The following is a 12,964-nucleotide window of genomic DNA, read 5'->3' on the forward strand; positions in this document are numbered from 1 at the left end:
CTGCAGTTAGTAATGAGAGGATTACTCATTTCACCTGACTTGTGGTTAAATGGCAGCATTTAGACAGCTTTATTGTAGCACTAAAGACATGAGATGCGCAGTTGAAACGCAAGAAAAACACTCTCTGCCGATGAACGAAACTGAATAGAGATCGCTCGTCCTCCCCCATCACACGACAGCGATCAGGCTCTACGGATGCTGCATGTGACCTTGTCTGGACAGAGTCGCTGCGGTGCGACAGAGGAACAGCTGCACAATTAGGGTCTTGTTCTATTCTATACCTCTATTGGGCCCAGTTTTGCGCCTCTGTGTTCCACACCGGCGGAGAAGCGGATTCCCGGCGCACTCTGTGCAATGTAATAATACGCTTTACTGTAACCATCAGGGTGAAATCTAATGTGATGCGTGCGCATCTTACGTGTAAGCACATGTTTTCACCACTGTATCTAGCATGTATGACTTGCATGTCTGCATCCAACACACCTAGCACATGTATAATACTACAAGCATAACACAGAAGATGACGATAGCGTTCCCAGAACACAGAGAACCAGCACAGGACGACATAGGAAGTGGTCTGGACCTTACCTAGAACAGTGACTGTATAGTTAACACGAGTGAGCTCTTGAGATCCGTTGCTCAACAGACAGGAGTAGTTGCCGGTGTCGAGTCTTTCTACATTCTCGATCACAAGGTGAGTATGGAACAACTTCCGCCTCCGGTCTTCCAACGCCATTCGCCCATCTTTGTACCAGAGAACACTGGGATTAGCGATCCCCCCAATAGTACATTCCAGGGTCAGTGACGCGTGCAGAATTACAGACAACCTCTGATTGACAACTGGCTGTATGACGTTAGGATCATGGTAGGACGAACCTGTCACAATGGGAAATAAAGTTAATTTTACTACCAATAACAAATAATACGCAGGGGACAATTCATAGACATGATGGTTAAAAACGTTTTCCATTGACCACTGAAGAGAGGTTGAGAACCATTGAAATGTGAATTTAATCTGAAAGACAAACCCATGTTCATTACCCAGCCGTTTACACCAAGGACATAAGTGTGGCCTAATGGCGGTACAGCAACATTACATGTATGATGTTGGCACAATGATGACATTCTCTGTCCAGCCCTCTCAAAAGTCATGTCCATAATAAGATTTAATTGTCGGAAGACAGAAACATTGGGACAAGACAGTATATTCCACTTACGGCCAATAGACAGCTTGTAGACCGAGGGGCTTATTTTCCGCTCGTGAGTGACTGGATTATACGCTGCACACCGATATTGTCCTTGGTCTTCAGGAGACACGTCGAGGATCATTAAATTTCCCGAGGGTAAGATCAGGTACTTTTCTAATAAAAGGAGGATGAGAAGGCAAATGTGTAAAGTCTTTAGCAAATTTCTTATGAAACATAAAATACTCTACATCCCAGCAAAATGTCTCACTTCACGTCCTATACTGTGCATGGAAATATATAAACACACACGACTTAAGAACAACACAGCTCTGAACATCTTTCAAATAAATGGGGTTTTTTTTCCACTTATATTCACCCACCAGTGGATTTGTCCATCCACCTGCCTTTCACTCGATAATGGCGCTGAGCCTGTGGCACGCTGTGCGGAACGCGGCACGTTATAATCACGCTGCTTCCTTCTTCAGCCGTAACAGTGAGCTTAGAGGAGGGTTCAAATTGTCCCAGATCTGCAGAACACAGTGAAGAGGTGTCATATAAAGGAGGTAATGCAGTATACACTGGACAAGTGGTGGGAATGTGACGAATCATATAAAAGGAGGTAATGCAGTATACACTGGACAAGTGGTGGGAATGTGACGATTCATATAAAGGAGGTAATGCAGTATACACTGCACAAGAGGTGGGAATGTGACGAGTCATATAAAGGAGGTAATGCACAAGAGGTGAGAATGTGACGAGTCATATAAAGGAGGTAATGCACAAGAGGTGGGAATGTGACGAGTCATATAAGGGAGGTAATGCACAAGAGGTGAGAATGTGACGAGTCATATAAAGGAGGTAATGCACAAGAGGTGGGAATGTGACGAGTCATATAAGGGAGGTAATGCACAAGAGGTGGGAATGTGACGAGTCATATAATGGGAGGTAATGCACAAGAGGTGGGAATGTGACGAGTCATATAAAGGAGGTAATGCACAAGAGGTGGGAATGTGACGAGTCATATAATGGGAGGTAATGCACAAGAGGTGGGAATGTGACGAGTCATATAATGGGAGGTAATGCACAAGAGGTGGGAATGTGACGAGTCATATAATGGGAGGTAATGCACAAGAGGTGGGAATGTGACGAGTCATATAATGGGAGGTAATGCACAAGAGGTGGGAATGTGACGAGTCATATAAGGGAGGTAATGCACAAGAGGTGGGAATGTGACGAGTCATATAAAGGAGGTAATGCACAAGAGGTGGGAATGTGACGAGTCATATAAGGGAGGTAATGCACAAGAGGTGGGAATGTGACGAGTCATATAATGGAGGTAATGTACAAGAGGTGGGAATGTGACGAGTCATATAATGGGAGGTAATGCACAAGAGGTGGGAATGTGATGAGTCATATAAAGGAGGTAATGCACAAGAGGTGGGTATGTGACGAGTCATATAATGGGAGGTAATGCACAAGAGGTGGGAATGTGACGAGTCATATAAGGGAGGTAATGCACAAGAGGTGGGAATGTGACGAGTCATATAAAGGAGGTAATGCACAAGAGGTGGGAATGTGACGAGTCATATAATGGAGGTAATGTACAAGAGGTGGGAATGTGACGAGTCATATAATGGAGGTAATGTACAAGAGGTGGGAATGTGACGCGTCATATAATGGGAGGTAATGCACAAGAGGTGGGAATGTGACGAGTCATATAATGGGAGGTAATGCACAAGAGGTGGGAATGTGACGAGTCATATAAGGGAGGTAATGCACAAGAGGTGGGAATGTGACGAGTCATATAAGGGAGGTAATGCACAAGAGGTGGGAATGTGACGAGTCATATAATGGAGGTAATGTACAAGAGGTGGGAATGTGACGAGTCATATAATGGAGGTAATGTACAAGAGGTGGGAATGTGACGCGTCATATAATGGGAGGTAATGCACAAAAGGCGGGAATGTGATGAGTCATATAAAGGAGGTAATGCACAAGAGGTGGGAATGTGACGAGTCATATAATGGGAGGTAATGCACAAGAGGTGGGAATGTGACGAGTCATATAATGGGAGGTAATGCACAAAAGGCGGGAATGTGATGAGTCATATAAAGGAGGTAATGCACAAGAGGTGGGAATGTTCTATAAAGAAGGTAATACAATATACACTGGGCAAGAGAAAGTAAAGTGACCAGCAATATTTTATGATTATTAAACTTTATTTATAAAGCAGACCTATAAAGCAGGTACACAATGTACACTGGACAATAGATGACAATTAGCTTTTTTTTTGCTTGATGGACGTTAAAGGTTGACATCTTTCAGAAATTTATAACACAATAACAGTGGATCACAGAAAGATTTTTCTGTAGTGCAGGAATAACAGCTGTTAGATACCCTGTATTAGAAATAGTATCTAGCCAATGATTCAACCCATATTATGTTTTCCTTCTATAGACATAACCCTTAAGGACTGATCTCTCTAAAATGTTTTATTTTTGCAAAAGTGAACTTAGTATTGAAGGTTAAGGCAATAGAAGTCGTTAATAATCACTTTGGGGGTGCAAATTCCCATATGTGAGGTCCAACATACTTACATGCCATAGACACGGTTGCAGGTATACTGATGATAGATCCTCTGCTAGAATTGACCATGCACTGATATCGCCCAACATGTTGGAGACTAAGAGACAAGATAGTCAAGTGCCCAGGTTGAATATCCACATCCTGACTTTGCCTTCTATCCAACAATTCACCATTAAATATCCAAAAGATATGGGACCATGGAGGTTCAGCAGAACATAACAATACTACCGAGCTTCCGGGATTCTGGACAGTTGAAATAGGCTCGGACAGAAAGCCAGGTGTCACATCTAAAAAGAAAAAATATCTTTTGGAAACTCATAACACACATAAAATGTTATACTGAATGGGGACCTATTGCTAGAGTATGAAGTTAGCTGCCAGAGGGAAATTAACATTTTGACGTTATAGTACGGTAACGTATCATGGTGGAATGATATGAAGAGGTTAGTCAGGTGAGGGATATAAATATTGAGAAGTAATATTAGAACTAAAGAATGATGATGGAAAGTTATGAAGATTGAGGTTACTTGTCTTGGAGATATGAATATTGACGAGTGATGTGAGGAGGAATGTGTCATGATGGAATGTTAGAATACTGAGGTCAGTAGGCTGACGGATATTAATACTGACAAGACATATTAGGCATTATACGTTATGGAGAAACGGAATGAAGACAGCTAGCGGGCTGAGGGAATTAATATATTGAGGAGTGACATTAGAAGTAATGTATGATGATGGAAAGATATGAAGATTGAAGCTAGTTGGCTGAGGGATATGACTCCTGAGGCTTAATATTAGGGGTAATGTGGAAAGATCTGAAGATTAAGGTTAGTTGATTAAGGGATATGAATATTGATAAGCGATCTGAGGAGTAACGTGCAATGGTAGAAGATTTAGGTTAGTGGGCAGATAGATGTGAATATTGAGGCATGATAGTAGGAATAATATGTGATGATGGAAAGATGAAAATAGAGGTTAGATGTCTCAGATATGAATATTGATGTGTGATGTGAGGAGTAATGTGTCATGACTGACTATCGAGGAACAAGACTAGGAGTGATGGTTGATGATGATGGAGATTGAATGGCTGAGGAATATGACTATTGAGGAGTAAGACTAGGATTAATGGTTGATGATGATGGAGGTTGAATGGCTGAGGGATATGACTGTTGAGGAGTAAGACTAGGATTAATGGTCGATGATGATGGAGGTTGAATGGCTGAGGGATATGACTGTTGAGGAGTAAGACTAGGATTAATGGTTGATGATGATGGAGGTTGAATGGCTGAGGGATATGACTGTTGAGAAGTAAGACTAGGAGTAATGGTTGATGATGGAGATTGGATGGCTTAGGTTTATGAATATTGAGGAGTAAGAGTAGGATTAATGGTTGATGATGGAGGTTGGATGGCAGAGGGATATGACTATTGAGGAGTAAGACTAGAAGTTGGGGTCTCTTGCTGGAATTATATAAAGATTGTCATTAGTTGGTCCAGGTAGAAGTATAGTGAAGAGTTATTAGGTGCACGGTGTCTTAGTGAAATTGTTAAATGATTAAGTGATGAAGATTAACATTTGTTGGCCAAGAAATAGGATTATTGAGGAGAGATGTCGGAAGTGAGATGTCTTGTTGGAGTAATATAACTATTGAAGTTGGGTGGTTGAGGGATAGGAATATTGCTGAGTGATATATTTCTATATTTCCTTGATGGACCCAAGTATAAAGATTGTGAGAGGAAATATACAAGATGACAAGAGAATATCAGCAGAAATTGTTACGATTTCTAAGACCAGGAAAGTTTGTTAACGTACCTGAATCGCCATGTGTGGAAAGCAAGAAAAAAGAGAAACAAAGTAGCGCATGCCACGGTCCAGGATGCATAGCGCTGGGTCACAGCGATGCACAGCGCAAATGTCCAGGAGAATAGGAAGAAGCTGACACAGTCTGAAAAACAGAAGATAAAGACACCAAGTATGAGACTCAATGGCCTTGTAATGCCATCAGGCAGACCCTCGGCTCACTCAAACAGGTTATCAGTTTTTATATTTACTTTCCATTTATTTTCTTCATATTTAAATAACACTAAAATAATCAAATCATGAGAAATAATCCAACAAATCATATACCTTCATCAGTGTACTATACCCAGAAACATACCACCGACTCATATACCTTCATCAGTGTACTATTATCCAGAAACACACCACCGACTCATATACCTTCATCAGTGTACTATACCCAGAAACACCACCGACTCATATACCTTCATCAGTGTACTATACCCAGAAACATACCACTGAATCATATACCATCATCAGTGTACTACACCCAGAAACACACCACCATATCGCATCATATACCATCATCAGTGTACTACACCGAGAAATACACCACCGAATCATATACCTTCATCAGTGTACTAGACCCAGAAACACACCACCGAATCATATACCATCATCAGTGTACTACACCCAGAAACACCACTGAATCATATACCTTCATCAGTGTACTACACCCAGAAACACACCACCGAATCATATACCATCATCAGTGTACTACACCCAGAAACACACCACCGACTCGTATACCTTCATCAGTGTACTATACCCAGAAACACACCACTGAATCATATACCATCATCATTGTACTATACCCAGAAACACACCACTGAATCATATACCATCATCAGTGTACTATACCCAGAAACACACCACCGAATCATATACCTTCATCAGTGTACTACAACCAGAAACACACCACCGAATCATATACCATCAGTGTACTACACCCAGAAACACCACTGAATCATATACCTTCATCAGTGTACTACACCCAGAAACACACCACCGAATCATATACCATCATCAGTGTACTATTATCCAGAAACACACCACCGTATCATATACCATCAGTGTACTACACCCAGAAATACACCACTGAATCATATACCTTCAGTGTACTACACCCAGAAACACACCACCGACTCCTATACCTTCATCAGTGTACTACACCCAGAAACGCACCACTGAATCATATACCATCATCAGTGTACTATACCCAGAAACACACCACCGACTCCTATACCTTCATCAGTGTACTACACCCAGAAACGCACCACTGACTCCTATACCTTCATCAGTGTACTACACCCAGAAACACACCACTGAATCATATACCTTCATCAGTGTACTACACCCAGAAACACACCACCGACTCGTATACCTTCATCAGTGTACTACACCCAGAAACACACCACTGTATCATATACCATCATCAGTGTACTATACCCAGAAACACACCACTGAATCATATACCTTCATCAGTGTACTACACCCAGAAACACACCACCGACTCGTATACCATCATCAGTGTACTACACCCAGAAACACACCACTGTATCATATACCATCATCAGTGTACTACACCCAGAAACACACCACTGTATCATATACCATCATCAGTGTACTACACCCAGAAACACACCACTGAATGATATACCATCATCAGTGTACTATACCCAGAAACACACCACCGAATCATATACCTTCATCAGTGTACTACAACCAGAAACACACCACCGAATCATATACCATCATCAGTGTACTACACCCAGAAACACACCACTGTCTCATATACCATCATCAGTGTACTATACTCAGAAACTCCACTGAATTACAACGGGAAGCAGTAACCTGCTCTTGCTGGGACAGCGGTGTCCGGCATTCCTAGGAAGAGCAGCTGGTAGAAGACAGCAGCAGCTGTTGGGAGTTTTGTGGGTTTATTTTACATTTTCTCGGTTCAAGGGCAGCAGCAGTCCACAGGGTGCAAAGAACAAAATAAACACTTATTTGAGAACGCGTTAACACGGAACACTTCACCAGAGAAAAACACACCAGTGCACAAGCCTGTGCCAAACTATCCCACGACTATTTATTTAAAGGAGAGAGGAGCACCCACATCATACACAGGAACCTTCTCAATTACGCAGCATCTGGTTTAACCCATTAGTGGCAGCTACATTCAAGAACGAGGGAACTATATTCCAACACCCAAGTGTGGCATGTCACCAAATGGCTTCATTGTAAGTGCTGAACACGGCTGTGTGCAATAGTAACAAACATCTATACAACACTACATTGTAAGTCACACATAAAAATAATTGTGTTTGAATAATGTCACTAATTTAAAATGTAAATTGTGATATTTACACTCTAGGAATTGATGGATACTAGCAGATCACTTCTTATCTACCCAAATATGCATATCAAACCCACCATTCCAATACTATAGATTTAGTCGAAAATGCAGAGCCCTAAAATCAGGTTGCAGAGAGCTGTTTCCACCTAATTAGATCTCATCAGTGCAAAAAAAAATTCCAATAGCTATACAAAAGTTATAGCTAGCACAAATTAGGATGGATTAACAACAAACCATGAAAATGGTCACACTTGCATTCACTGCGTAGAATTACAAGAAAGGAGGTCTGTTTAGAAGTAAATCAACAAATATTTGAATTGTCTCTTTAATCTACTTGCAATAACATCAGTCTTGAATTACAGATAGAACTGGGTGTCAAAGGAAAATTACCAGGACAAATTAACTCTAATCAAATGTACAGATCAATGTGCTTGGTTCCAAATGTTCTCATAACAAATTATTGTTATATATATATATATATTTTTTTTTTTTGTTAAAGCACATCCATTATCACACTTTTTTTCTCCACTTGCCTTTTATTGACGCTGTTTTTGAAACTATTCTTTCACGGTTTTTGTTTTATCTTTCATAAATAAACATTTTTTTAAAAAAAATAAAATAAATAAAAATAAATATAATTATTTTGTTACAGTTTGTAGTAAATTGTGCTTTAATATAATAAAAGGATTATTGTAATCACTTAAAAATTGACTTTGGGGAACCTCAAGAATACTATGAACTCCCAACTATAACTTTCCACCAATTTCTTCAAATCAGGGACTTCTTTCGTTCCTCCTCAGCTAGAATCTTTGCAAGATCTCTCTCCCTGTTTGAGCAATTTTGCCTTAGCAACGCCTCATCTACTCTGTATATCACTCAATATTTACTTTCAGGAATTCAATGTAAACAATTTGGAAAGAGATTTGGCTGAGGTTCTGGATGATGAATACTGGTCAGATATATAAGAATGTTTATCTAAATCCTCTATATGTGTCAGAGTAAAAGAAAACACATACAAATTCCTACACCGCTGGTACTTGGTCCCGGCCAGGCTTTGTAAACTCTTCTATAGCACCTCTCCTCGTTGTTGGGAGAGCCTGTCAAGGAGTGGATTCATTCCTTCATAATTGGTGGTCCTGCCCAGTTATTAAAACATTCTGGTTGGAAGTGTGTAGCTTGTCACTTTAACAACCCGGCACCTTCCTTTCCATTCAAAATACATATTCCTCCCACTTCCACTACCAAAAACCTAGGGGTAAATGTATCAAGCTGAGAGTTTTCCGGCGGGTTTGAAAAACCAAATCAGATTCTAGCTATCATTTATTTAGTACATTCTACAAAATGACGGCTAGAATCTGATTGGTTGCTATAGGCAACATCTCCACTTTTCGAACCCACCAGAAAACTCTCAGCTTGATACATTTAACCCCCAGTATCAAAACGGATTACTTATTTGTTCTATGCTTACGGTGCATGTGTTGTTAGCTACTACTTTCAAATGTTTTCTATTGCACTCTTCTAATAAAACAAATTGACTTTGGGTGTTTTTCCACCACGTAAGAAAGATTTTAAATAGTTTTTTTTTCTCTTCACCATATAGAGGAAAAATAAAGAAGCAAACAAAACACAGTGTCACAGAATGTTTGCAAACAATATACAGCTTTATAAATAGCAAAAACAGACAGAAATATGTGCAAAACCATTGTCACTTTTTATGTAAACGTTTGTGCATGTCTTATACCCCATTCATACTGCACCAAAATCCCGGGTTTTTGCCGGGGCGAGCTCAAACGACCCGGGTCTTGGTGCAGTATGAATGGTACAAGTCAAAAATCCCGGGTCTAAAAACCCGGGTCTTCAACCCGGGATTTATCGAGGGGTAATTCCTGGGTCGGACCCGGGTTGCCTGCACTATGAATGGTGCAACCCGGGTTGCACAGAAAACAAGCTGATTGGCTGTCTGCCTGTCTCTAGAGGATGATGTCATCAGTGGGAGCCCGTGGAAGAAAAAAAAAAACAGTTACCTTTCAATAACATCACCATTTTTAAGCCAATAAAAACTGCTCTGGTGATGACTCCCACAAATTGCCAGGGCACAGACTACCTCTTACTTTGTGGAGGTGATGAGTATACTTTAAATCATGTTTGGAGACTCATGAATTAGGGTGGAGACCTCGCGTGCTCCAAAGAGAACAGCTATTCATGTCCAAGAGCACTTACCTCTCTACGAAGGGGGGCACACACAAATCAGGCCAGGTCCAACTCAGTGAACCGTGCGAGGCCAGTGGCACTCAATAACATGAATGAGGTCCGCAAGCTGCGGCCAACTATGTTTTTCATACCCCGGTGCATTTCCCAGAAGCGCGGTGTAAGAGGTGGGCAAATATGCATTATACGTCATATGAAACTGGATAATGAATAGCGCCACCCAGTGGACAAATCATGAATAATGCGACAATGTTTGCATGACAGCACCAAACAATACTCTTCTGAAGAAAGTATCGGATGCATAGGAGTACCTGTGTCACACATCAGCTGTTCAAGACTTTACAACCTGCGTAAATGACCAAACAATATGTTGCCATGTCTTTTAGGGAGTAAGTATCATATAAAGGTGCATCTGACACCGCAATCTTTCTGCATGAGTGTGACAGGAGCCTCCGTCATGACTGTGCTGTTGGGGGACCCAGTTCCTTCCTCTATCTGGAGCTCAGTCTGTGACTTCCTGCTAAGATCATGTCACTGCCCCTGTCACAAGCAGCTCTGTTATCACTAACACATCACTCATCTCCTGATATACTCTGTGCTGCTGGGGGACCCTGCTCCTTCCACTATATAACTCTCAGTCTGGCTTCCTGCTGCCTCCATTCCCCTCCTCACATCATGTCACTGCCCCTGTCACACACATCCCTGTCCTCACTGACACATCACTCCTCTCCTGATATACTCTGTGCTGCTGGGGGACCCTGCTCCTTCCACTATATAACTCTCAGTCTGTGGCTTCCTGCTGCCTCCATTCCCCTCCTCACATCATGTCACTGCCCCTGTCACACATAGCCCTGTCCTCACTAACACACCACTCATCTCCTGATATACTCTGTGCTGCTGGGGGACCCTGCTCCTTCCACTATATAACTCTCAGTCTGTGGCTTCCTACTGCCTCCATTTCTCTTCTCACATCACATCACTGCCCCTATCCACAGGTAGACCTTTCATCACTAACATAGCTGCCTGAATGGAGAGGTCACTGCCTCTCACAAGATCACCTTCCTATATTCCTTAAATACTTAGGGATGTTGTAAGAAAAAAGATCATTTGATAGGACAACCTGTATGCAAAATTTGCCCACTTAGATATGAGATAGATAGATAGATAGATAGATAGATAGATAGATAGATATGTATCACTTCATTTGAACAAGCAACTCTCATAGCTGCAGAACAAACACTGCAAATGCTACACCTAGGAGCGCCTGGATTAGATTATTTCAAGGCATAGAACCAATCTTCCCAGCACAAACCACCTTTTATCTGCAGACTGAATGCAATTGTCTTTAATAGTAAATTTTCAACCTCAGAAACTCACAGTGAAAGTTCTAGTAAAAGAAACTACAAACAAAATCACAAGGGAAAGAATTCACCCAATAAAACAGTGCAAAAAGTTTTCTTTAAAGTGAAATCTACCAAAATTTCCTGAATAATTTACAGCATTGATGATCAGATAAAGAGTGGGTTTACTTAAACTTAATTTTAAATGTGAGGGAAAAATAACAGTTTTAAACTTAAGCTCTGAAAACAGAAAAAAAATAAGTGAACAAACATTCTTACAAACTCAAATTTGACGACACAAAAATAAACAACTTTGGCGCCAATTTGTTAAAGTTGATTCCAATTAGAATAATTTTTTAAGACCTGTTGTGGCAACAGAAATATCTCTTTTTTGAGCTTGGGCCAAAGAATTTTGAGTGAAATTGAGGAAGGTTCATATAATTTATGACACAAATCAGATGCTCCTCTCCCCGGCTCTCTAGTCCCTCGTAACGCAGGCGATATGAAGCGTGGCCAATAGTTACTTTTCCACATCTTTCCGCCACAAAAAAAAAAAAACACAAAAGGAAAGAAATATTTGCTGTGACTGGATACAGCCAAACATAACATTTGTGTTTGAAACAACCCCCCCCCCCTCTCCCTAAAAAGGCCCGATTTAAACTACTGTCCAAATGTGCAGAGTAAATGAATAACAGATGAAGCTCAGGAGACTGCGGAGTGAGAAGGAAAATGTTTGTTTACGAACAGAAAAGAAAACCACTTTTCAGAGCGCTCCATCACCAAAGCAAAGTTCCCATCTGCGGCCAACAGACCGTGACACACGCAGCAGAGAGGGCAGCTCGCTCTTATACAACACAGAGCAGAGTCTATTACACACTCAATAGTCAAACTGTCTGCGTGTTATCTGCAGGAAAACAACAACACAAAATAAATAAAATGTTTCAGCTTAAAAGATATATCTAAGACTGGGATAAAAATATCGCTGCCGTGAGCTGCGTTGATGTGTTATTTATTTGCTATTTTACGAATGACGAGATCTGGAACGTGATTAACCAACGTCGGTGATGTGCCAAAGGCCACACTTACAGACATTGGTTCTTCCTGACGAAGCGTCCGCAGGCGGAATTTGAAATCTAAAAAAGGCAAAGTTGACATTCTATTTTTAAATAAAAGTTACAGCCTGTTCTGGTTTTTCAGTTTCCACAGTTAAAGAATTGCGTCACACTCCTGTATAACTCTTGAAAATGGTGGACACAACTATGGTCCTTATTCCCCCAACTGTACATGTTGCAAATGTATGTATAGATCTATGCTGACTATTCCCAATCTTAAACACAGATACTTTTTATGCTTTTAAAATGTAATCTATTACTTGTTGGCATTGTGGTTAGTATTGTTGCCTCTCAGCGCAAGGGTCATGGCTTGGAGTCCGTCCAGGACCCTAT

At 41.0% G+C, this 12,964-nt stretch overlaps 1 protein-coding gene across 3 annotated transcripts in view; it reads right to left on the reverse strand.

Moving 5' to 3' along the window:
* Window positions 1-12,964, reverse strand: part of CDON (cell adhesion associated, oncogene regulated) — an 89,861-nt gene that overhangs the window by 19,778 nt on the left and 57,119 nt on the right. For all 3 annotated transcript variants that reach the window (XM_075190355.1, XM_075190354.1, XM_075190356.1), the window contains 5 exons: window positions 5,586-5,718; window positions 3,785-4,060; window positions 1,568-1,714; window positions 1,218-1,361; window positions 589-876 (listed from right to left, as the gene is read on the reverse strand). In XM_075190355.1, coding sequence (XP_075046456.1) covers window positions 589-876; window positions 1,218-1,361; window positions 1,568-1,714; window positions 3,785-4,060; window positions 5,586-5,655 — 925 coding nt within the window. In that variant the 5' untranslated portion in view covers window positions 5,656-5,718. The remainder of the gene's footprint in view (window positions 1-588; window positions 877-1,217; window positions 1,362-1,567; window positions 1,715-3,784; window positions 4,061-5,585; window positions 5,719-12,964) is intronic.

This window comes from Mixophyes fleayi, chromosome 11 (genome assembly GCF_038048845.1).
Source record: "Mixophyes fleayi isolate aMixFle1 chromosome 11, aMixFle1.hap1, whole genome shotgun sequence".
NCBI classification, from domain to species: domain Eukaryota; kingdom Metazoa; phylum Chordata; class Amphibia; order Anura; family Limnodynastidae; genus Mixophyes; species Mixophyes fleayi.